General features: G+C 44.7%; 1 protein-coding gene across 17 annotated transcripts in view; it reads right to left on the minus strand.

Moving 5' to 3' along the window:
- The window catches only part of CFAP92 (cilia and flagella associated protein 92 (putative)), a 115,450-nt gene that overhangs the window by 5,106 nt on the left and 84,350 nt on the right, over positions 1-25,994 (minus strand). For 13 of the 17 annotated variants that reach the window (XM_054680981.2, XM_054680983.2, XM_054680982.2 and 10 more), the window contains 4 exons: positions 20,262-20,456; positions 17,835-18,132; positions 832-996; positions 82-288 (listed from right to left, as the gene is read on the minus strand). In XM_054680981.2, the coding sequence (XP_054536956.1) occupies positions 82-288; positions 832-996; positions 17,835-18,132; positions 20,262-20,456 (865 nt within the window). Of the gene's footprint in view, positions 1-81; positions 289-831; positions 997-17,834; positions 18,133-20,186; positions 20,457-25,994 lie in introns of all 17 variants that reach the window. The other 4 variants (XM_063806217.1, XM_063806212.1, XM_063806213.1 and 1 more) reach the window with 1 other exon arrangement.

The following is a 25,994-nucleotide window of genomic DNA, read 5'->3' on the forward strand; positions in this document are numbered from 1 at the left end:
CTAAATTGGGAGAGTAAGTAAATCAGGAGGAGAAAGGTCCCTATGGACACCCCACCTGAGACCCTGCTCTTCCCTGTGGACCTCATTCAGCTCTTTGATGGGTGGCAGCTTGAGATCCTGAAAGCTGCTTTCGGTGTCGCTCTGAAGACCTGTCACTTGGAATCCCCTGGCTGTGAGCCAGGCCTGGCGGGATTTCTTCTGGGCTTTCTTCTCCTCTTCCTTCAAGTCCAGGGGCTCCACCATGGCTGAGAGGTAATCCTGTGAGTACGTGAATCTCTTTCTTGGCTCCTAGAAATGGGGGCAGACAGGTTGGGGTGGAAGGGCTAATAGCAATCTTGGATTTATTTCCAAGTAGGAATCAGAAACAGCTGGGGGCATAATCATAGTTCCTGACAATGTAAATAGTGCATTGAGAGGAAATGACTGTGCAGTAGCCCTGTAAGGGACATATTATTGTCCCCTTTGATGGGAGAAGCCGTTTCCTAAAGTTAATGTGTGCTGGAAGCCTAAACCATGGCTTTCCCTTCTGTTGGTAGCTGCCTTGATAAGCAGCAATCATAAAGTGTTCCCCAGAGGTAAGGATGCTACAGTTGTTCTCCTTTATGTACATCTGAGCTTACATTGAGGATCTTGGGCTTACCCTCAGGTGTGGAGGATTCACATTTAGTGTGGAACAGAACACCTCTCAACATCTGAGCCTTGTCTACTCCCCCTAGCTGATTGGCTTTCATCTGTATAGTTGAGATCCCCCACTGACCTCCAGGCAGGCATGGTCAGAATAAAGAACTCATGGGATTTGCCAACTGCCATCATCCTGTCTGGGTCTCTCACCTTGGCCATCTCTTGATACAGCTCCTTCTTGGCAAGCTCTGTAGAATTCATGGTCTGGGTACTATAGTTGTAGACGGCCTTGTTGGCAGGGGCTGAAATTTTAATCACCTTCGCCACGGACTTCGGAGGCTTCTTGCTGACCTGGTAGGCTTCTGTGATATTTTTCTGAAGAAAGAGACACCAGTCACTACCCACACCAGGTCATCCTCACCCCCCATGCCAGCTCATATGCAGTGAGATGATCTCTGGGACTTAGCTGTGGTGCAGGTATTGATTGATTCTTCAATACTGGTGCTGTTATTTCATCATAGAACCAGGGCAAAGGGCCAACTAGTCCAACCTCTCACTATCCAAAATGGAATTTAAGAGGACCAAAAAATTGAGACCCCTAAGGTCACTGTAACTGGAACACACATCATCTGGCCACTCATCTCCCAACCACCTTGTGATAAAGACAGAATTTGTGTCTCACATGGTCAGAAGTAGGAGAGTGTGGACAGGGGATATTACAACCTAAAGCAGCAAGGACTGCCATCCTTGACCATGGTTAACTGTCAAGTGTGCATAAGGATTATGACCCTCATTCTCTCCAGCAGGCCCAGTAAGGAAATGGGAACTCTTCCCTGAACAGAGAGAAATAAGATGGTCTGTTGGCTTCCTTTGTGAATGAAAATAGAAATGTGGAAGGAGATAAAAGACAACACAGAAGGCTGGGGGGAAAGGTGGCTGGGACCCAAAACAAGGGAGAACGGGGAAAGTTACCACTCTAAATTGTTGGGCACTGTGCAGTGTTTCATATGCATATTTCACAGTAACCTTCAGCAAAATACCATCTTTTACCTTTAAAAAATTTTTTAGCACAAGATGGTGACCTTAGCTCAACTACAGTGGCTTGACTTTGGAATCTTTGAGGAATTAATGCACAAGAATGCAAAATAATCAGGGGAGGACAAAATCTGTGATTCACACACATGAAAGAACAGACTGTCCAGGCAACAAGGGATGCAAAGGTAAAGGCAAGTCTAGGTCCTCAGACTTTGGAGCACCTGCGAGAAGATTATACTAGGGATGCCACATAGAGCAAGGATCCTGTCATGGCCCACATGGAACTTCAATCAATATTTCTTGATGTGTCCAGTTTTTCTAGTTGTCCTTAGTGGGGGAGTTGATCTGAGTTTCTCAGTTAGCCATTCCTAGAAGTCCCCTGCTCCTTCCAAATCCTAGAATTCGTGAATTACAACCTAGGGGGACAGATTCTTCTTTCCATGCTACTCCTTTCTTACAATTTGAAGTTGAAATTCTGACCTAATGCTTATTACAGGGAAAGCAAACTGTTCCATAGTTCTTCTGGGTGCCTGAGATTGTCTGCCGAGGGGTGACACCTGCAGGAGAATTTGGACTCAGAGCAAAAGTAACTAGATGCTGGAGAAGTAAATACAGTATTTAAAAAAGGCCACAGACTGAACAACTGAAGCTAAATTATTGGAAAAGATGGGCTAAGAATTTAACATAAGAAATTGTTTTAAAATAAGAGTGAAGATAGCAATATGAAGCAGAAGTAAAACTAAAAGAAAAAGTATTGAGTATGAAAATAGTTGAAATAGAAGACAAGAGAATGAGATATATTGCAGAAGTGATACTGTTGTAGAACGAATGAATGAACTGGAAGATCCACTTGAGATATGCTTTCAGAAAGCAGTCCTGTATAAAAAGATAAAGTTAGAAACTGAGTATAGAGGATGGAAATAACATCCAAATAACAGAAGTCCCAAAAGGAGGGGAAAAGTGAGAACAAGAAAATTTGAAGCAATAATGAATGTCAGAAAAGACAAAACACCCAAAAGCAAACAAATACAAAGATAAACTCTCAAAGCTTCTAGAGGAAAAGAGCAGGCCACCTGTAAAGAAAAACTATCACTTGTGATCAGATCCACAACAGCAACAAGGTAAGTTAACTTCAACCTACAATTTCATATCCAAGCAAACTAATTGTGAGGGCACATGCTTAGGTTTAAAGGCCTTAGGTTTTACATAAAACCCTCCTTTAAAAACTCTTGGGGCCAGGTGTGGTGGCTCATGCCTGTAATCCCAGTACTTTGGGAAGCCGAGGCAGGCAGATCATCTGAGGTCAGAAGTTCAAGACCAGCTTGGCCAACATACAGTGAAACCCTTTCCATACTAAAAAATACAAAAATTAGCTGGGCATGGTGGCACACGCCTGTAGTCCCAGCCACTTGGGAAGCTGAGGCAGGAGAATCGCTTGAATCCAGGAGGCAGAGGTTGCATTGAGCCGAGATCATGCCACTCTACTCCAGCCTGGGTGACAGAGCCAGACTCCGTCTCAAAAAAACGAAACAAAAGTCACAAAACTCTTTGGAGAAATTCAAAATGGAGGAGGAACATGCAGGAGGATTCAAGGTTAGCAAGTAATGTCCGATATCCTAGTAAAGTTGTCTTAAAAGGACTATGAAAATAAAATTTCAGAGCCTGGAATTGAAATTCTAGAGACTATAAAAGGGATGGTGGAGTGTGGGTAGGAGATGAGATAAAAGGGATGTAAATGTACAATTTGTCTTATAAAGAGAATATAGTTTTGTGAGTTTAATGTTCAGTAGGAATGCCTAACCATATGGTCTTCAGGATAACCACCTTAAAAAGAAAGATAGAATGTATAACTTAAGTCCACAGAAGAAAACTTGATCTATCCAAGGAACACAGGAACGGAGGGTTTAAAAGTAGATTAGGTGGCAAAAATGCCTAACCTAACAGTAATTAATGTTAAGCTTGCCAATTAAAGAATCTCAGATTGGATTTTTTTTTTTTTTTTTTTTTGAGACAGAGTTTTGCTCTTGTTGCCCAGGTTGGAGTGGAATGGCGCAATCTTGGCTTACTACAACCTCCGCCTCCCGAGATGAAGTGATTCTCCTGTCTCAGCCTCCCAAGTAGATGGGATTACAGGCATGTGCCACCACGCCTGGCTAATTTTGTATTTTTAGTAGAGACAGGGTTTCACCATGTTCAGGCTGGTCTCGAACGCCAGACTTCAAGCGATCCACCCACTTCAGCTTCCCAAAGTGCTGGGATTACAGGCGTGAGCCACTGCACCCAGCCTGGATTTTTTTTTCAAGCTAACAATATGCTATCTACAAAACTTTCAACACAAAGATACAGGTTTGACAACTAAAGGGAGACAGCATATACACTAGGCAAAAAGGCATGAGAAAACAAAGACAAAAAAGCTGTGTGGCATTCTTAATATCTGCTGAAACAATTCAAGTTAAAAATCTATCAAAAGGGGCAAAAGGATATTGTATATTGAGGACAACAAAAAGGGATAACTTGTAAATATATATGCACCTAGCAATATAGTCTCAAAATATATTAAGAAACAACTGACAGGATTACAAGAAGAAATAGACATCTATCTAACATCACTGGAGAACAACCAAGGCAGCCAGGATTTGAGAGTCCAAGAATCTGGAGAAAAGGGAAATAATGGTGGTTCCATTTTCTTTTTGCAGTTTTCTCTCAAGGGATTTACTGACTCCTAATTTGCACATGGATAAGGCAGAAATAAGAACATAAGCAGAAAAAGAAGCTTAAGAAGTTTAGAAGCTAAGGAGGTATTTTGGAAAATGCTGCATTGCTAGGGAAACAAAATTGGATTTCAAAATTGGAAATTGTGCCAAGGAGGAAGGGCCCTGGTACCTCTAGGCCTCCAGTTTAGAATTCAGAAAATCTGCTTTAGGAGTAAGGGCAAGCCTGACTCTGACTAAGGAGATTTATCTGTCCTCTGTCTCCTGCTGTATCATCTCTGGAATAAGACATCAAGAGTCTCTATAGTTTTCAATACCCTCTTTACCATTTAACAAAAAATAACAGACATGCCAGGAAACAGGATGAAAAGATGGAAACCAAGAAAAAAGACAATAGAAACAGACCCCAGGTAATCCAGATATTGGAAGTATCAGACAAGAACATTAAAACTAGTCTGGACATGGTGGCTCATGCCTGTAATCACAGCACTTTGGGAGGCTGAGGTGGGTGAATCACCTGAGGTGAGGAGTTAGAGACCAGCCTAACCAACATGGTGAAACCCTGTTTCTACTAATATACAAAAATTAGCTGGGTGTGGCAGTAGGTGCCTGTAATCTCAGCTATTCAGAAGGCTGAGGCAGGGAGAATTGTTTGAACCCAGGAGGCGGAGTTTGCAGTGAGCCAAGATAGTGCTACTGCACTCTAGCCTGGGCCACAGAGCAAGACTCCATCTCAAGAAAAAAAAATTAAAATAATTATGATTAATCAAAATAAATGAAAATGAGAATTTCACCAGACACCTGGAACCTATAGAAAAAGTAAATGGAAATCATAGAATTGAAGAAATCATCATTAAAGTTACAATCCAGTGGATGGGTTTAATTGCAGCTTGGACACAGTGTTGGGGAAAAGCTGAGTGTTGGGAAAAAGGCTGAGGCAGGGCTTGCATGTCTGACGTAATGTAAAAGAGTCTTGGAACATGTCCGGCGTCCAGGGTCTAAAACCCCTTGTGGCCTTTGGAACACCAAGCTCTATTCCAAAGGGTGGAAGGCTGCCCTGCCGCACTACAATCTAAGCCCAGGGCACAAGCCACAAGGGCGTGGCTTGGATGGAATCCAGGGAACAGCGCATAAAACCCCTCGCCTCTGGAATGTGTCTCAACTTGTTGGCTCCTTGCTTCTAGCACTCCAAGGCTCATAGATCGATTGTGTCTTAAACTACAAGAATACGTTTCCCATTATCTCAAGTAGCAGAACATGTTCCATATGCTTCAAAGAAAATTCTAAACCATCACAGCTGTAGATCATGCACTTGATACACTGCTTTCTTTCAACCCCCACATCCTCACCACCTGCTTCTTTGATCACCAATAAATAGTGTGGGCTTCCAGAGCTCGGGGCCTTCACAGCCTCCATACTAGTGTTGGCCCCCTGGTCCCACTTTATGCACTCTTGTGTCATCTGTTTGACTCTGCCGGACTTCATAGTCCCCACAGCCTGGAGTTGGGTCTGATCACCCCAACATTCCTGGCGCCCAATATGAGGCAACGAACACCCCAGTGAAGGAACGCTAGAGTGTGTGAAAGAGGATGCATCATCAGAGGACACCCGAGGACGACTGAAAGAAGCTCAGCAGGAAAGCTGAGCACTTGGAAGGACCAGGGTAACAATGGCACAAAGTGAAAGCAAACATTCTGCTCAGGATGTTTTAATACAGCTTCTTACATACAATAATGCTAATGCAGTGTCAAACTGCTATTAGACCCCTGACAGGGAAGGTTCAGTTAGCTGATGTATTAAGGCTTGCGATGGCATTGGAGGTAACTTACATAAGGCTAATCTTTTAGCTCAGGCTATGGCTGGATTGAAAGTAGGAAAGAATATGCCCATTTCTTGGGCCATTGTTTCAATTGTGGGCAATTTGGACACAGAAAAAAGGAATGTAGAAAAGGAAATCAAAAGGCAAAAACTACCATCAATCAACAGAAAAGTCCCAGTGTATGCCCCCAGTGTAAGAAAGGCAATCACTGGGCAAATCAGTGTCATTCTAAATTTAGCAAAGATGGACAACCTCTTACGGGAAATGGGAAGAGGGGCCTGCCTCAGGCCCCTCAACAAACCAAGGCATATCCGGCACAGCCAGTGCCCTTACAAACATACAACAATTGTCTCCCGCCATAGTAGGCAGTGCTGCTATAGACCTTTGCAGCACAATTCCCATCTCCTTCCTGGGGAGCCACCAAAGGTCCCCACGGGTGTTAGGGAACCCTTACCCTCAGGAACAGTTGGTCTATTACTTGGAAGGTCTACTTTAAATTTAAGAGGTGTCAGTGCATACGGGAATAATTGACTCTGATTATACCGGAGAAATTCAATTAGTTTGCTGGGCGCGGTGGCTCATGCCTGTAATCCTAGCACTTTGGGAGGCTGAGGTGGGCAGATCACGAGGTCAGGAGATCGAGACCATCCTGGCTAACACGGTGAAACCCCGTCTCTACTAAAAATACAAAAAAAAAATTAGCCGGGCACCTGTAGTCCCAGCTCTCAGGGAGGCTGAGGCAGGAGAATGGTGTGAACCCAGGAGGTGGAGCTTGCAGTGAGTCAAGATCATGCCACTGCACTCCAGCCTGGGCAATAGAGCAAGGCTCCATCTCAAAAAAAAAAAAAAATTCAATTAGTTATTAGTTCCTCGACTCAGTGGTCTTCCTCCCCAGGAGAAAGAATTGCTTAGTTATTGCTGTTACCTTACACAAAACTAGGAAGCAGCACAGTGAAAAGAACAGGAGGCTTTGGTAGTAATCCAGCAGGAAAGGCTATATATTGGGTTAATCTAGTGTCTGACAGAAGACCTATTTGTACAGTAACTATTCAGGGAAAGGATTTTGAAGGACTAGTAAATACTGAAGCTGATGTCTCTATTATTGCTTTAAATCAATGGCTCCAACACTGGCCCAAACAAAAGACTTCCATGGGTATCATTGGCATAGGGCCTGCTTCAGAAGTTTTTCAAAGTTCCTTGATTTTACCATGTCACGGGCCAGATGGCCAGGAAGGAACAATTCAACCTATTATTACACCTATTCCTATCAATTTATGAGGTAGAGACTTACTGCAACAATGGAGTGCCCACCAAACATCTGAAGATCTATCATGAGCCACAGCATCTAGTGGACCCACCTGTATGGTGCAAATTTAAGGTTTAAGGATTGCTTTTTTGCTATACTGTTGCACAAGAAGGATAAGCTTCGATTTGCTCTCTCTGTGCCTTCTGTTAGAAGGGGCCTGCTTCTCATTATCAGTGGAAAGTTTTACCCCATGGTAATTAACCAAAGAGGCAGAAGCTGAGTTACAGCTTGTAGAACAAATGCTTCAGCAATGGTATGCCTCCCAGCTACAGCCACAAAAGTTTTTGCTTCTGTTTCGCTAGATTTACTAACGTGGGGTTGAGGGTATGCTTGTGTTTTTGCAGGAGATGAACAAGCCGTGTGGGTGCCCTCAAGATGTGTACGACCATGGAACGGGAGACTGGAGGGACCCAACCATGGAGCGGGTTCCCCCAGTACGAGCCATGGGCCAGTTGAATCTGAATGCGAAGATGGAATGAGGACCGACTGGAGTCACGCTGACATCAACCCCCATAACATGGGGGCAGATCAAGAAAACCACACAGGAAGCTGAGAAACTGCTGCAGTGCCAGGGTTTTACCTTTTGCTGGAACTCAGGGGCACAACAGATGCTTAATGGACCAATGCTTTCTGACTGAGCTCCTCTCTACCCTGAATACAAGAGACCCTAATAGGCAGGAATATCATCGCCCCTGTTCAGCATGAAGAAGTTGCAGAAGATGGACCTTCATCCTTCTGCAGCCCTTAGGATTAAAGGTCCTTTTGTAAAAGGGAAGGGGGAAATATGTAAGAAGCATTCAAACCAGAGCGACTACATTTTGAATAAGGGCTAAGACAAATGAAGCTGGATCACCAACTGGCAATTAAGGGCTGCACAGCCTGCAATTGCCTTGCTCAATTAATTTAAAAACAGACCTTTTGGATTCAAAGTTGTGTTCGGCCACCTTTTATGCTAGCAATAGGAAATGTTACTCTTAAATGCCATCTGGAGGGCAAAGATGAAAATCTCACCCTCGATATTGTAAAACTAAAAGAGAAGGTTTTTGAAGCCTCTCAGGCTCACTTAGCCCTGCTCCCTGGAACTGATATTTTGAACAAGACAGCCAATGGGTTGTCCACAATCAATCCTCTTAAATGGATTAAGGCCATTGGAAGCTCTATACTTGGCAGATTTTGTTCTAATAATTATGTGTTTGTGCAGTCTCCTTTTAGTCTGCAGATGCGGAAGCCACCTCGGGAGAGACAGCTGCCGTCGAGAACAAGCAATGATAGCTGTGGCGGTTTTACAAAAAAGAAAAGGGGGCATGTTGGGGAAAAGCTGAGTGTTAGGAAAAAAGCTGAGGCAGGACTTGCATGTCTGATATAATGTAAAAGAGTCTTGGAACATGTCTGGGGTCCAGGGTCCAAAACCCCTGGTGGCCTTTGGAACACCAAGCTCTGTGCCAAAGGGTGGAAGGCTGCCCTGCTGCACCACAATCTAAGCCCAGGGCACAAAACCCCTCATGGCTTGGATGGAATCCAGGGCTCAGGGCATAAAACCCCTCGCGGCCTCTGGAATGTGTCTAGACTTGCTGGCTCCTTCCTTCTAGCACTCCCAGGCTCATAGAACGATTGTATCTTTTTTTTTTTTTTTTTTTTTTGAGACGGAGTTTCGCTCTTGTTGCCCAGGCTGGAGTGCAATGGCGCGAGCTTGGCTCACTGCAACCTCCGCCCCCTGGGTTCATGTGATTCTCCTGCCTCAGCCTCCCAAGTAGCTGGGATTACAGTCATGTACCACCACGTCCAGCTCATTTTGTATTTTTTTAGCACAGATGGGGTTTCTCCATGTTGGTCAGGCTAGTCCCGAACTCCCAACCTCAGGTGATCTGCCTGCCTCAGCCCCCCAAAGTGCTGGGATTACAGGCGTGAGCCACCACGCCCGACCGATTGTATCTTAAACTAGAAGAACATGTTTCCCATTATCTCAAGTAGCAGAACATGTTCCACATGCTTCAAAGAAAATGCTAAACTGTCACAGCTATAGATCATGCGCTGATACACTGCTTTCTTTCAACCCCCACATCCTCACCACCTGCTGCTTTGTTTGATCACCAATAAATAGTGCAGGCTTCCAGAACTTGGGACCTTCACAGCCTCCATACTAGCGTTGGCCCCCTAGTCCCACTTTATGCACTCTTAACTTGTTTTGTCTCATTCCTTTGACTCCGCTGGACTTTGTGGCCCCCACAGCCTGGTGTTGGGTCTGATCACCCCAACATACAGCAGGGGATAAAATTAGTGATTTAGCAAAATAGCAGTTTCCAACCTTTTTGGCACCAGGGACTGGTTTCATGGAAGACAGTTTTTCCACGGCCAGTGGGAGAGGGTTGTATGGGCATGGTTTGGGGATGAAACTGTTCCACCTCAGCTCATCAGGCATTGGTTAGAGTCTCATAAGGAACATGCAACCTAGAACCCTTGCATGTTCAGTTCACAATAGTATTCACACTCTTATGAGAATCTGATGCCACCACTGATCTGACAGGAGGTGGAGCTCAGGTGGTAATGCTCACTTGCCCACTCTCACCTCCTGTTGTGCCACCCAGTTTCTAACAGGCCTCGAACTGCTACTGGTCCATAGCCTGGGGGTTGGGGACTCCTGCATCAGAAGATATATTGGTTGAAAATAATCAGGTTGAAGGATGAAAAGGAGAAAAAAAGACTGTAAAATAAAAAGTATGAGATGTATAAGTAATATCAGATGCAGATCATGGTGAAAATATCTAACATTGGAGTCCCAGGAGGAGAGGAAGAGAAGATGAATATAAGTAATATCTGAAGAGAAATACTGTCCTAGAACTTTTAAAACTTAAAAAAAAATCAAGCTACAGATTTAACAAGTTCTAGAAACCCATGGCAAGTTAAATACAAAGAAAAACACACCTACAAACATCATCATAAAACTGCTGAAAACCAAAGAAAAGAAAAACAAAAAATTTAAGCAGCCAGAGACAACCAAATTATCTTCAAAAGAACAAGACTGGCAGCTGACCAACAGAAACAATGGAAGTCAGAGGACAACGGAATGATATCTTTAAAGTGTTAATAACTGCCAAGCTAGAATTCTAAACCCAGGAAAAATACCCAAAAAATCGAATCACAGAAAAATTAATTGATACTCAAAAACCCTTCTCAACACTGAAACAATGAAAAGACGAGTCACAGACTGGGAAAAGATACACATCTAACAACTCATTTGAATAAAAGTAAAACACTGTCAATTAGAAAAATACAACTAGATTTATTTTAAATGGAGAAAATAAATAAATTTGAACAAGCACTTTATAAAAGGAGATATCCAAATAGCCAATCGTGAAAAGGTGCTCAACATTATTCAGAGAGAGACAGACATTAAAGCCTGAATGTGGCTGGGCATGGTGGCTCACGCCTGTAATCCCAGCACTTTTGGAAGGCTGAGACAGGTGAATCACCTGAGGTTAGGAGTTCAAGACCAGCCTGGCCAATATGGTGAAACCCTGTCTCTAAAAATACAAAAATTAGCCAGGCATGGTGGCACACACCTGTAGTTCCAGCCACTCAGGAGGCTGAAGCAGGGAGAACTGTTTGAACCCAGGAGGCAGAAGTTGCAGTGAGCTGAGATCACACCACTGCACTCCAGCCTGGGTGACAGGGCAAGACACCATCTCAAAAACAACAAGAAACCTGAAGGTAATACCAGTACACCTCACCTGAGCAGCAAACATAAAACCAAATCTAGCCACATATACATGATGATTATACATGAAGAAGTGAGATTTATCCCAGGAATCCAAGGCTGGTTTAACATGCAAACATGAAATAATGTAGTATAGCATATTAATGATGGACAAAAACCACATGATCACAATATTTGCATTCAACAAAAGCATATATTTCACAATATATGCATTTTTTGTTAAATGCATGTATTTTCACAACGAAATTTTCATAATTTAACAAAAAAATGCATATATTGTGAAAATATATGCATATATAATGTGGAAAAAGCATTTAACAAATATCCAACACCTATTCATACTGAACTCTCAACAAACTAAGAAGGGAACTTCCTTGACCTGATAAAGGGCATCTCTCAAAAATCTGCAGTTAATGTCCAACTTAATGGTAAAAGCCTGAATACTTTCTCCCCAAGATCACAAGCAAGGCAAGCATGTCTGCTCTCACCACTCCTCTTCAACACTGCACTTCTTTATACCAGACATTCTAGACAATGCAAAGGGAGAAAGGGAAGGACAGAGAAGGAAGAAAAGAGCAAGGAAAGGAAGTGTTATGGACTGAATGTCTTCACCCTCAAATTCCTCTACTGAAGCTCTAAACCCCAGCCTGGCTCTATTTGGAGTAGGGAAGTAATTAAGGTTAAATGAGGTCATAAGGTTGGGGCCCAGATCTGATAGGATTAGTGTCTTTGCAAGAAGAGACATCAGAGGCTGGGCGAGGTTGCTCACACCTGTAATCCCAGCACTTTGGTAGGCCGAGGCGGGCAGATCACAAGGTCAGGAGATTGAGACCAGTGTGGCCAACATGGTGAAACCCTGTCTCTACTAAAAATACAAAAATTAGCTGGGTGTGGTGGCGCATGCTTGTAGTCCCAGCTACTTGAGAGGCTGAGGCAGGAGAATGGTTTGAACCTGGGAGGTGGAGGTTGCAGTGAGCCGAGATTGCACCACTGCACTCCAGCTTGGTGACAGAGCAAGACTCTGACTCAAAAGAAAAAAAAAAGAGAGATATTAGAGACTCTCTCCATTCACACACAACAAAGAGATCATATGAGTACACAGCAAGATGGTGGCCACCTACAAGCCAAGAGAAAAGGCCTCAGAATTAAACCGAACTTGTCAGACTCTTAATTTTGGACGTTCCAGCCTCCAGAATAGTGAGGAAATAATTTTCTGTTGTTTGAGCCTCTGAGCTTGTGGCACCCCAGGCAGAAGGAAAGGAAAGAAGGAAGGAAGAGTATCCAGATTGGAAAAGAAAATGACCTTTCTTCACAGATGACGTGATCCAGTTCAAAAGGTTGTAAGATACAAGATCAATGGACAAAAAATTAATTCTAGGGCCGGGGACGGTGGCTCACACCTGTAATCCCAGCACTTTGGGAGGCCGAGGCGGGTGGATCAACGAGGTCAGGAGATCGAGACCATCCTGGCTAACATGGTGAAACCCTGTCTCTACTAAAAATACAAAATAAAATTAGCTGGGCATGGTGGTGGGCGCCTGTAGTCCCAGCTACTCAGGAAGCTGAGGCAGGAGAATGGCGTGAACCCAGGAGGCGGAGCTTGCAGTGAGCGGAGATTGTGCCACTGCACTCCAGCCTGGGCGACTGAGCAAGACTGTCTCAAAAAAAAAAAAAATTAATTCTATTTCTATATTATGGAAACAATACAAAAAGTAATTCAATTCATAACACCATTAATTTCACAAAAGAAGTGCAAGACTTGCACACTAAGAACTACAGAAATTGCTGAGGAAAACTGAAGACCTAAATAACAGCAGAGACATTCCATGTTCATAAATTGGCAACCCCAAAATTGTTAAGTTTGGCAGTTTTTCCCAAATCAATCTATAGATTCAATAAAATCCCCGCCAGGTGCGGTGGCTCAAGCCTGTAATCCCAGCACTTTGGGAGGCCAAGGCAGGCGGATCACAAGGTCAAGAGATTGACCCCATCCTGGCTAACATGGTGAAACCCCGTCTCTACTAAAAAATACAAAAAATTAGCCAGGAGTGGTGGCGGGTATGTGTAGTCCCAGCTACTTGGGAGGCTGAGGCAGGAGAATGGCGTGAACCTGGGAGGCCAAGCTTGCAGTGAGCCGAGATCATGCCACTGCACTCCAGCCTGGGTGACAGAGCAAGACTCCGTCCCAAAAAAAATAAATAAACAAAATCCCCATGAAATTCCTATAGAATTTGTTGCAGAAATTGGCAAGCTGATCTTAAAATATATGTGGAAATGCAAAGGACCCAAAGTAGTCAAAGCAATTTTGAAAAAGAACAAAGTTAAAGGACTTACACAATCCAACTAACTAACTATAATTAAAGTCATCAAGACAATGTGTTGCTGGTATATGGAGAGGCATATAAGTTAATGGAACATAGTTTAGAACTCAGATATACACCCTTACATTTATGGTCAATTCTTGACAAAAAGATGCTAAGTCAATTCAATGGGGGAATAGCTAGTCTTTGCAAGAAATGATGTGAGGACACCTGGATATCCATATGCAAAAAGATTAATTTAGACCCTTACATTGGACCTCAAAAAAAATGGTTCACAGATCTAAATGTGAGAGCTAAGAGTAAGTGTAAGAGAAAGGATATGAAATGATCTTCCTAACTTTAAGCAGAGTCCTTAACTATAACACCAAAAGCATGATTGCTAACAGAAAAAACATAAATTGGAATTTATTAAAATTAAGAACTTTTATACTTCAAAATTTTCTTATACCATTAAGAAAAAAAAGAAAAGCCACAAATATGGAGAAAATATTTGCAAATCATATTTCTCATTAAGTACTTGTATCCAGAATATATAACAACTCAACAATAAAAAGACAACTTGATTTTAAAATGGATAAATGATACAGATGGCCAGGCACAGTGACTCATAACTGTAATCCCAGCACTTCGGGAAGCCAACGTGGGAGGACTGCCTGAGCCCAAGGGGTTCAAGACCAGCCTGGGTAACACAGTGAGACCCTGTCTCAATTTGAAAAAGGAGATTAATTCAAAAAGATACAAATATATATTACATCAAAGAAGCGTTATAAATTCCTAATAAGCACATTAAAAGATATCTAGCATCGTCAGTCATTATAAAATGCAAATTAAAATCATGAGATACACACTAGAATGGCTATAATCAAAAGGACTGATAAGTGTTTGTATGAATGCGGAGAAACTAGAACCCTCATGCATTGCTGGTAGGGATGTTAAGATTGTGCAACTACACTGTAAAAACTGCTTTTCTTACAATGTAATTTCTTAAAATCATAAATATAAACCTACCTATATGACCCAGCAATTCCACTCCTAGGTTCTACCCAAGAGAAATGAAAACATATTTTCACGTAATGATTTGTATGCAAATGTTCATAGGAGCAATATTTATAATAGCTCCAAGCAAGAAATAATAGTAATTCCAAAAAGTGGTGAATGGATAAATGTGGTACATCAATTCAATGGAATAATATTCAGCAATAAAAAAAGAACACACCGCTGATATATTCAGGTACGTGGATGAACCACAGGAACTTTATGCTCAGTGAAAGAAGCCAGACACAAAAGTTTACATAATTATATGGTTCCAATTACCTGAAATATTCAGACAAGTCAAATCTATCAAGACAGAAAGTAGATCAGTGGTTATGTGGGACTAAGAATGGAGCAGAGATTGACTGTAAACTAGCATGAAAATACTTTTTTGTGGTGATGGAAATGTTCTAAAACTGGATTGTGATGATGGTGTTATAACTATAAATTTACTAAAAACTACTGATTTATATATACTTACAATAGGTGAATTTTATGGTATGTAAATTATATCTCAGGGTGTAAAAATGTGAAAAAATTAAATTATGGTTGGGTTTCAATTATTATAGTATGAATAGGAAATTTAAAGCCATTTTAGAGTAGCCATATCTAAGATAATAGGAACATGATTTTTTAAAAAGCTGGAACAATATTTACAAGCGATTTTAGCAAATTTGTAAGAGATAGGGGGCTAGTAAATAAATTGTATACTACTATATTATAAAATTCTCCATATTATTGCATTTTTTTTGAGATGGAGTCTCGCTCTGTCGCCCAGGCTGGAGTGCAGTGGCGTGATCTTGGCTTACTGCAACCTCTGCCTCCTGGGTTCACGCCATTCTCCTGTCTCAGCCTCCCAAGTAGCTGAGACTACAGGTGCCCGCCACCACACCCGGCTAATTTTTTTGTATTTTTAGTAGAGATGGGGTTTCATTGTGTTAGCCAGGATGGTCTCGATCTCCTGATTTCATGATCCGCCTGCCTCAGCCTCCCAAAGTGCTGGGATTACAGGTGTGAGTACTGTTCCTGGCCCTGCAAAATCTTTTAAAAACCCTTCCTCGTGGCCAGGCGTGGTCACCTGTAATCCTAGCTCTTTGGGAGGCTGAGGTGGGTGGATCACTTGAGGCCAGGAGTTCGAGACCAGCCTGGGCAACATGGCGAAACCCCATCTCTACTAAAAATACAAAAATTAGGCAGGCATGGTGGCGTGTGCCTGTAATCCCAGCTACTCAGGAGGCTGAGGCAGGAGAATCACTTGAGCCTGGGAGGCAGATACCGCAGTGAGCCGAGATCACGCCACTACACTCGAGCCTGGGCATCAGAGCAAGACTGTCTCAAAAATAAAAATAAATTTAAAACACTTCCTTGTTATGTGGCATTAACAAAATTATATTAACCCATGAAATGAATATATATTCTTGTACATATCTAAGTGCATTAAGAGGTAGGATAAGGAAGACTGCAAATACTCTCAACATTGTTTGACTTTTTTTGTTTGTTTGTTTTTTTGAGACAGGGTCTCATTCTGTTGCTCTGAGTGCTGGAATGCAGTGGCGCGATCTTGGCTCACTGCAACCTTACCTCCCAGATTCAAGTGATTCTCCTGCTTCAGCCTCCCAAGTAGATGAGATTACAAGTGTGCACCACGACACCCAGCTAATTTTAGTATTTTTAGTAGAGACGGGTTTTGCCATGTTGGCCAGGCTGGTTTCGAACTCCTGGCCTCAAGGGATCTGACCGCCTCAACCTCCCAAAATGCTGGGATTACAGGCATTAGGCACTGTGCCGCATTGAGACAGGGTCTCACTCTGCCATCCAGGCTGGAATGTAATGGCGTGATCTCAGCTCACTGCAACCTGTGCTTCCCAGGCTCAAGCTTCAGTCTCCTGAGTAGCTGGGACTACAGGTACATGCCACCGTGCCCAGCTAATTTTTTGTAGAGACGGTTTCGCCGTGTTGCCCAGGCTGGTCTCGAACTCCTGAGCTTAAGCAACCTGCCCACCTCGGCCTCCCAAAGTGCTATAAGATATATATAGATGTGTATATATATATATACACACATACATATGTATGTATATATGTATATATATGTATGTATGTGTGTGTATATATATATATTACACAAGAGAAATAAAAATGAATGAAATAGCCAACTAGAGAAGATAGAAAAAAGGAGAAAGGTGTAAGTTTTAAAGTATCATAAAAATAAAAGCTGAAGTTAATGAATTAGAAAAACAGAAAAAGCAGAATTGATAAATCCAAGAACTGATTCTTTTGAAAAAGCTAAAAAGTTTTTTCCACTAATGGAAAAAACAGCCAGGCACAGTGACTCACACCTGTAATCCCAACACTTTGGGAGGCCGAGGCAGGAGAATCCCTTGAGCCTAGGAGCTGGAGACCAGCCTAGGCAACACAGCAAGACCCAATCTCTAAAAAAAAAAGTAAAAAAAATTAAGCAGGTGTGGTGGCGCATGCCTGCCTACTCAGGAGGCCGAGGTGGGAGGACTGCTTGAGCCCAGGAGTTGGAGGCTGCAGTGACCCATGATCAAGTCATAGTACTCTAGCCTGGGCAACAGAGTGAGACCCCGATTCAAAAAACATAAAAGAAGTCTGTTCTTTGGTTTTCATAAAGACTGCACACATACAAAGCTTACAAGCTTCTAGGAGTCTTTGTTTTAAACTGGAGAATTGCAGGGATGGTAGGGCCTTCACACAGACCACAGGCACACAACTCCAAGTCATACCACAGATGTCTGTGTTTTCATGTCTTTTTGGTTGGCATGGGGTAAGCGAGGTTCTCCTTGCCCATTCAGGCCACACAGCACCAGCCTTCTACCCCCTCACCAGCTTCTCAGTCTCCCATTCTCTCCCTCTGTCATGCAGATTAGTTTATGTCCCATGTTGCTTGGACATCTTATGACACTTATGCCCTGAGCAGCGTAAGCAACATGTTACACACACACACACACACACGCCACAGTTCTTTCTCTACAATGAACTCTGGGAGCCATGGTAAAGGTAATACAGCTAATAGCATTCCTTCTCACCTTTCAGGAAGGACAAGGTTATCTAGGACTGGGAGTGAAGGTTTCTGACATGGCTCAGCCCCACATCCTGCATTTCTTGCCCATCCAGCAGAGTAGCCCAGGCCAGGAGCGCAGGCACGACCAGAGGCAAATGTCCCACTCAGGAATATGCCCTATGCCTCTCAGCAGGCGCCTGGACCGCCCAGGTGAGGCCTGGGAACCCCAAGTTGGAGAGGAAGGCGGCCCACCTGGATGAAACTGTGCTTTTTGTCTTTGTTCTTCAGCAGCATGGCACTCCGCCACTGCAGGTACTTCTCCTGGTGGGCGTGGATCTCTAAGGTGAGGGTGGAGTTCCGACTGTGGTAGTCCTCAAGATTGGGGGCAGGCTGAGGTGGTAGGGCAAACAGTTTCTCATCTGTGAGTTCTTCTTGCGAAAGGGGCATCCCAAACTCTTGGCTCAAGTCTTTTATCATAGCAGAGGAGGGCAGCAGGTCCCTCACCGTCACGTCCCAGAGGGTGGTGCTGTTATAGCAGATGTCGTGGATCCTGGAACAAAGAACCACTGCCCCACTGAACCTCTCCTACCTTGCAAGACAGGTGTAATCACTCCCATCCTACAGCAGGAAATGAACACTCAGAGGCTGCTTAGCTGGTCCCAAGTCCTGGAGCTTGTGACTAAAGAGCTCCGATTCCAGTCTGCTGAGCCTGGGCTCCTGGCAAAAGCCTCCTTCTCCATCTTCTCCCCAGCCCCCAGAAGCCAAAGGCTGCCCACGGTTTGCTCTGAGTGCTGCTCTGTTCCTGTGTCCTTAGCCATGCTTCCCCTCCTCCCATACCCCATCGGGACACAGCCCCACCAGCTGCCCATCAGGGATGTAGAGCACAGAGCCTTCCGCACCAGGAGGACATCATACACCGAGCCTCAGGGGGCTGGCTGTTAATAGAGGAGAAGGAGGAGCCTGGAGAGAGAGTCCTCAGCAAAGCTCAAGGACCTCCCCAGCCCCGAAGCCTCCTCCTGGGTGCCCTCTGCCATGGCCTGGTGTGCAGTGGGCATTGGGTCCAGAAACCATGCTCAGTCATGGCTGTTGGCTGCTCACTGTCTCAGCTGCCTCCGAAGTCCACTGTGCGGTAGGTGCCTGCCTTTGCACTCACTGTCCCAGTGACCCTGGCCCAGCCTTAGCCTTTCTGAATCTGGTTTCCTCACCCTCAGATAGAAATAAAGCCATATGGATGCAGCTACCTTGGATGCAGTAAGCACTTCCTAAAAAGTGTTCTTCTGTTTCCTTCATAGAACCCTCAGCTACCTCCTGTCACCTACCAGGCAGGACCGGGTCTGGCCTCCTTCCAAATGCTGTGGCACCACCCCACATGCCAAAGGTGAGGGCCACAGAATCAAAGAAAAGCCTCTTAGCCCCGACCAAGTTCTTTCTCCTTACTATCTCTCCAGCCTCCTCCTCCTCCTTCATTAATACATCCAGCAAGCACTAGCTAGGGCCAGACCTGTTGCTGGCTCTAAAAATATAAAGACAGGGTTTGTACCTCCTGCCCCACACCCAGCAGCAAGTGAACTGTCTGCCTGCTGAACATCTCTGGCCCTTCCTCAACAGCAGCCTCTCCTGCCCTGGGGAAAGAAGCAGCCCCCTCCTCCGTGCCCCTGCTGGGTCCCAGGGTATCCCACTGCCTGTGTTCTTTATGTCATCTCTGCTTCTGAACTGTAGCCTCCTGAGAGTGGGGACTGGTGTGCCCACAGGCCCCCTAGAGCCAGTGTGAGCCAGCAGCTGCTCAATGAGGGAATGGTGAGACCCTGGTTGCCCAGGCTGGAGTGCAATGATGCAATCTCGGCTCACTGCAACCTCCACCTCCCAGGTTCAAGTGATTCTCCTGCCTCAGCCTCCCGAGTAGCTGGGATTACAGGCATGCGCCACCATGCCTGGCTAATTTTGTATTTTTAGTAGAGATGGGGTTTCTCCATGTTGGTCAGGCTGGTCTCGAACTGCCGACCTCAGGTGATCCACCCGCCTTGGCCTCTCAAAGTGTTGGGATTACAGGCATGAGCCACCGCATCCGGCCTGTTTTTGTTTTTGCTTGTTTGTTTGTTTCTGAGATGGAAGTCTCACTGTCGCCCAGGCTGGAGTACAGTGGCTCGGTCTCAGCTCACTGCAATCTCTGCCTTCCAGGTTCAAGAGATTCTCCTGCCTCAGTCTCCCAAGTAGATGGGATTACAGGCGTGCACCACTACACCTGGCTAATTTTTGTATTTTTAGTAGAGATAGGGTCTCACTATGTTGCCTAGGCTGGTCTCAAACTCCGGGGCTCAAGCCATCCTCCCACCTCAGCCTCCCAAAGTGCTGGGATTACAGGTGTGAGCCACTGTGCCCAGCCCACACCTGGCTAATTTTTAACAAATTTTTGTGGAGATGAGGTCTCGCTCTGTCTAACCCAGGTTAGAAAATGGGTTTTAACCAGCCACTCCCTCCTCAGGCAATTCTAGGACATGACCCAAGAACAGTAGACGCCACAGAGTCACAGCATCTGGGCGGATGGTCCTCCTCCCCCCACCATCTGTTGGGGCCACTATCTAGTTGTTGGATGCCCCAGCTTGCCTGTTTGGGTGCAGAGTGTTAAGAAGTGCCCCTCCCGCTGGGGCGCAGGACCACATGCGGGCTGCCACTGCCCACCTGGCTAGAGCCTGGAAGACCCGCCTCCGCTCAGTGTCTCGCAGGAAGAACACCGCCTGCTGCAGCAGCAGCTCCGTGGGCTGGAAGAGGTGCACGTGGTACAGGATGGCCTCCAGGTCCCCATAGAGCCGGCTGCGGAACAGCAGCTGTGAGTTGTACAGCACCTTGTATTTCCTGTGTTCTGACCTGGGAATCCTGCAAGAGACAGAAGGCCAAGAGCTAACTTGCATGGCAGCTTCCTGGGACACTGTGGTGAGGGTGCGCTGTCAGGTACAGCTTTTATATTATTTAAAAACAAACCCAGGGGCCGGGTATGGTGACTCACGCCTATAATCCCAGCACTTTGGGAGGCTGAGGTGGGCAGATCACATGAGGTCGGGAGTTCGAGACCAGCCTGACGAACATGGAGAAACCCCATCTCTAGTAAAAAATACAAAATTAGCCGGGCGTGGTGGCACATGTCTGTAATCCCAGCTACTGGGGAGGCTGAGGCAGTAGAATCGCTTGAACCTAGGAGGCAGAGGTTGTGGTGAACCAAGATCGCGACATTGCACTCCAGCCTGGGTAACAAGAGCGAAACCCCGTCTCAAAACAAAAACAAAACAAAAAAACAAGCCCAGGCAGGTGGAGGCTGCAGTGAGCCCTGATGGCACCACTGTACTCTAGCCCGGACAACAGAGTGAGACCCTGTCTCAAAACAACAAAAGACAAGGTTGGTAATGAAGACTATACTAAGATAAAAATAATAGCAATTTAGAAGTATAAAAAATTAACTAAAAGGATAGAAAAAAAACAAAAGGAATATGATGATGATGAATGCCTCCTGGTAGACACAACATCTTTCAACACCTGGGACCTTGACAGAGAGCTGGCAGTGAAAGGCTGAAACTGACCTGATCTGGCTCATGGCCTGTGCCTGTCTCACCCCCTTCCTACCCCCACTCAGCCCCTCACCACCCCTCCAAGCCCTGCCCTGGCACTCGCGGTCTGCACTATGGCAATACCAGCCTGGCAGGGTTTCTATGCACAGCCTGCTGTCATTGCCCTGCACTGGCCTATGCCATTCCTCTGGTTTTTGAACCTGGTGAAGTCTACAATGCCTTCATCTCCCCTTCAGGAATCTGTGTGCTTGGTCAGGGGTAGGTCCTCTTTTGTGAAGTATTGGTTTGGGTATTTTGCCCATACTTTCTTTCCACTGGGAGGTTTTCTTATTGATTCACAGGACTTTAAAAAATATATTTAGGATACTAATTATTGGTCAGTTCCAGACACTGCAAATAATTTTGTTTGTAGCTTGTCTTTTCATGACTTTTATGGTGTTGTGAAAGTTGAGCACATGCATTGGGTCATTCTCATCACACCCAACTAAAACAGAGTCGACAGGCGGGGAGAAAGCACCCAGGGCACGTAGCACTGCTCCAGGAATGTCATTCTCTGCAGCCTGGCTGCTGAGGCTGCCTGCTCCAACCTGAAGCCAGTCTTATCTTATAGCTACTGACACCACCTGCTGCGACTCCAAGACTACTTTTACTCACTGGCACTCACCAGTCAGAAGTTGCCAGTGCCCCAAATTCTCAAAACAATACCTAACATTTTTATAATGCCCCTCCTTGTTATAAAACCTCCAACCTTCTCTGTTTTTCAGACATACTGAAGACTGCCCAGTCTGTGTGTGTACCTCAAATTGTAATTCTTGCTTCCCAAATAAAATTTTTAAATTTAGAGATTCATCTCTGTATTTTGACTTTGACAGTGTCTTTTGATGAGCAGAAGTTACTTTTAACGTTGCCAAATGTACGATTCTTTTCTTCTTTGTCCTTGTCTGGTTCAAGAACTCTTTCTCCATTCTGGGGTCATGAATATGTTCTTCTATATTTTCATCTATAAGCTTTGTAATTTTGCTTTCCAAAAACAGATTTTTCACTTTGGGAGGTCGAGGTGGGCAGGTTGCTTGAGTCCAGGAGTTGGAGACCAGCCTTGGCAACCTGGTGAAACCCCATCTCTACAAAAAATACAAAAATAATCTGGGCATGGTGGTGCACAGCTGTAGTCCTAGCTGCCTGGGAGGCTGAGATGGGAGGATGGCTTGACCCCTGGAGGTAGAGGTTGCAGTGAGCCCTTGTACCGCTGCAGTGAGCCTTTGTACCACTCAGCCTGGGTGACAGAGATAGACCCTGTCTCAAAAAAAAAAAAAAAAAAAACCCACGCGTGGTGGCTTACGCCTGTAATCCCAGCACTATGGGAGGCCGAGGTGGGCAGATCACGAGGTCAGGAGATCGAGATCAAGGTGAAACCCCGTCTCTACTAAAAATACAAAAAATTAGCTGGGCACAGTGGCGGGTGCCTGTAGTTCCAGCTACTCGGGAGGCTGAGGCAGGAGAATGGCGTGAACTCAGGAGGCGGAGCTTGCGGTGGGTGAGCTGAGATCGCACCACAGCACTCCAGCTTGGGCGACAGAGCGAGACTCTATATCCAAAAAAAAAAAGATTTTTCTGGTGAAATCTGAGTAAGATCAGATCATTGTAGTCTACTTAGTTGTACTGTGTCAATCAACAGTAGTTATATAAGATGTCACCATTGGGGGAGGTTGAGTAATGAGTACATGCAACCTCTCCACTATTTTTGCAATTTCAAAGTTAAAAGTTTAGGCCAGGTGCACTGGCTCACACCTGTAATCCCAGCACTTTGGGAGGCTGAGAGGCAGGTGGATCACCTGAGGTCAGGAGTTCGAGACCAGCCTTCCCAACATGGCGAAACCCTGTCTCTACTACAAATACAAAAAATTAGCTGAGCATGGTGGTGGGTGCCTGTAATCTCAGCTACTATGGAGGTTGAGGCAGGAGAGTTGCTTGAACCCAGGAGGCAGAGGTTGCAGTGAGCCGAGATCGCACCATTGCACTCCAGCCTGGGCAACAGCGCAAGACTCTGTCTCAAACAAAAGAAAAAAAAATTAGCTGGGCATGGTGGCACATGCTTGTCGGTCCCAGCTACTTGAGAGGCTGAGGTGGGAGGATTGCTTGAGGTGGGGGGGGTCAAGGCTGCAGTGAATTGTGATCGCACCACTGCACTCCAGCCTGGGTAACAGCAATAAACCCTGTCTCAATAAAAAGAAAGAAAGAAAGAAAAAGCTCAAAAAAACGACAAAGTTAAAAGTTTAAAAACGGGCTTGGTCTACCTAGACTAGAGTTGATTTTCATGAATTGTGTGAACCAGCAAATTAGGAACAGAATGGAACTTCCTCAGACCCATAAAGGACATCTACAAAAACCCTACACCTAACATCATAGATAGTGGGGAAACACTGATGCCTTCTGCCGCAGAGACCAGAAACAAGGCAAGTGTGTGTGCCTTCACCATTCTTTTTTTTTTTTTTTTTTTTAAGAGATGGAGTCTTGCTCTGTCGCCCAGGCTGGAGTACAGTGGCGTGATCTCGGCTCACTGCAAGCTCCACCTCCCGGGTTCATGCCATTCTCCTGCCTCAGCCTCCTGAGTAGCTGGGACTACAGGCGCCCGCCACCACGCCCGGCTAATTTTTGTATTTTTAGTAGAGACAGGGTTTCACTGTGTTAGCCAGGATGTTCTCCATCTCCTGACCTGGTGATCCGCCCGCCTCAGCCTCCCAAAGTGCTGGGATTACAGGAGTGAGCCACCTTCACCATTCTTATATAAAACAGGACTGCACATCCAGGCCAGTACAACAAGGAGATGAAGGTATACAGACTGAAAGAAAGAAATGTAATTATCCCTATTTGCAAATGACATGATGGTCAGTGTAGAAAATCCCAAGCAATCTCCCAAAAAACAAAACAAAAACTCCTAGAACCAGTGAGTTTCAGCAAGGCTTTAGGATATAAGATCAACATTCAAAAATCACTTCTATTTTCAGATATAGCAGTGGTTGCCAGGGGTTAAGGATGTCTTTCCTTCTTTCCTATGAAAACAATTATCCCAACACCATTTATTGAAAAGTTTATCCTTTCCCTACTGAACTTTTTTTGTCCGCTAGAGTTATTTATTTATTTTTCTGAGACAGAGTCTGGCTCTGTCAGCCAGGCTGGAGTGCAGTGGCGCGATCTCGGCTCACTACAACCTCTGTCTCCTGGGCTCAAGCAATTCTCCTGCCTCAGCCTCCCAAGTAGCTGGGATTACAGGTGTGTGCCACCATGCCCGGCTAACTTTTGTATTTTTAGTAGAGACGGGTTTTCACCATGTTGGCCAGGCTGGTCTCAAACTCCTGACCTTGGGTAATTGCCCACCTCAGCCTCCCAAAGTGCTGGGATTACAGGCGTGAGCCACTGTGCCCAGCCTAGAGTTATTTTTTAATTGAGATATAATTTACATGACAGACAACTTACCCATTTGTAAAGTATAATTCAATAGTTTTTCATCTATTTAGTGCAACCACCACCACCATCATCAATTTTAGAACATCTCATCACCTCAAAAAGAAACCCCACACCCCTCAGCTATCACTCCGTATACTCCCAACCCCCTGAATACCCCCACCCCTGATCCACCGCCCTAAGTATCTACCAATCCAGCAGTCCCCAACCTATTTGGTACCACGGACTGGTTTTGTGGAAGACAATTTTTCCACGGACGGGGTTGGGAGGATGATTTCAGGATGAAACTGTTGCACCTCAGATCACCAGGCATTAGATTCTCATAAGGAATGCGCAACCTAGGTCCCTCGCATGCACAGTTCACAAAAGTGTTCCCGCTCCTATGAGAATCTAATGCCGCTGCTGATCTGACAGGTGGCGAAGCTCAGGCAGAGCTTGCTGACCTCCTGCTGTGCAGCCCAGTTCCTAACAGGCCAGAGACCGGTACAGGTCCACGGCCTAGGGCTTGGAGACGCCTGTACTAATCTACTTTCTGATAGATTGGCCTCTTCTGGACGTTCCGCATAAATTGAATCACATAACATCTTGTGGCTGACCGCCTCTCCTCAGCATGTTTTCAAGGTTCATCCATAGTGCAGCATGTCATGGTGTTTCATTCCTTTTTATGTCCAAATAGGATTCCAGTGTATGCATATCCATTATTTGTTTACCCTTTTACTACTTGATGGACATTTGGGCTGTTTCCATCTTTTGGCTATTATGAATAATGCTGTTATAAACATGAGTGTACAAAGTTTAGTACACTAATTGGCGATAATCCACACATTAGTGTGGATACATGTTTTCATTTTCTTGGGCACAGATCTAGGAGTGATATTCCTGGGTCATATGGGAACTCTGTGTTTAATCACTTGAGGAACTGCCAGAATGTTTTCCAAAGTGGCTGCACCTACATTCCTCCCAGCAGAGGACACTTCTGATTTCTCCACATCCTTGCCAACACTTGTCATTATTGGACTTTTGGTTTCTACCCATCCTAATGAGTATGAAATAGCATCCCATTGTGTAAGATTCATTCTTTTGAAGTAGAAAATTCAGTGTTTTTTAGTGTATTTATTCCCCACCAATTTTGCAATATCACGTATGTCATATGTCAAATGAACATTTATGTGTAGGTCTGTTTCTGGATTCTCTATTATGTTCCATAGGTCTGCTTGTCTATCTCTGAACCAATACCACACTATCTTAATGACTATAGTTTTATCATGAGTCTTGATATCTAGTACAGCAAGTTCTTCTATCTTTTTCTTATTCAACGGTATCTTCTTTAAAAAAGACCTTTACATGTTGCTGTAAAGGGTTTAAAATTCCAACAGCTTTTAAAGTATGG

This window comes from Pan troglodytes, chromosome 2 (genome assembly GCF_028858775.2).
Source record: "Pan troglodytes isolate AG18354 chromosome 2, NHGRI_mPanTro3-v2.0_pri, whole genome shotgun sequence".
NCBI classification, from domain to species: domain Eukaryota; kingdom Metazoa; phylum Chordata; class Mammalia; order Primates; family Hominidae; genus Pan; species Pan troglodytes.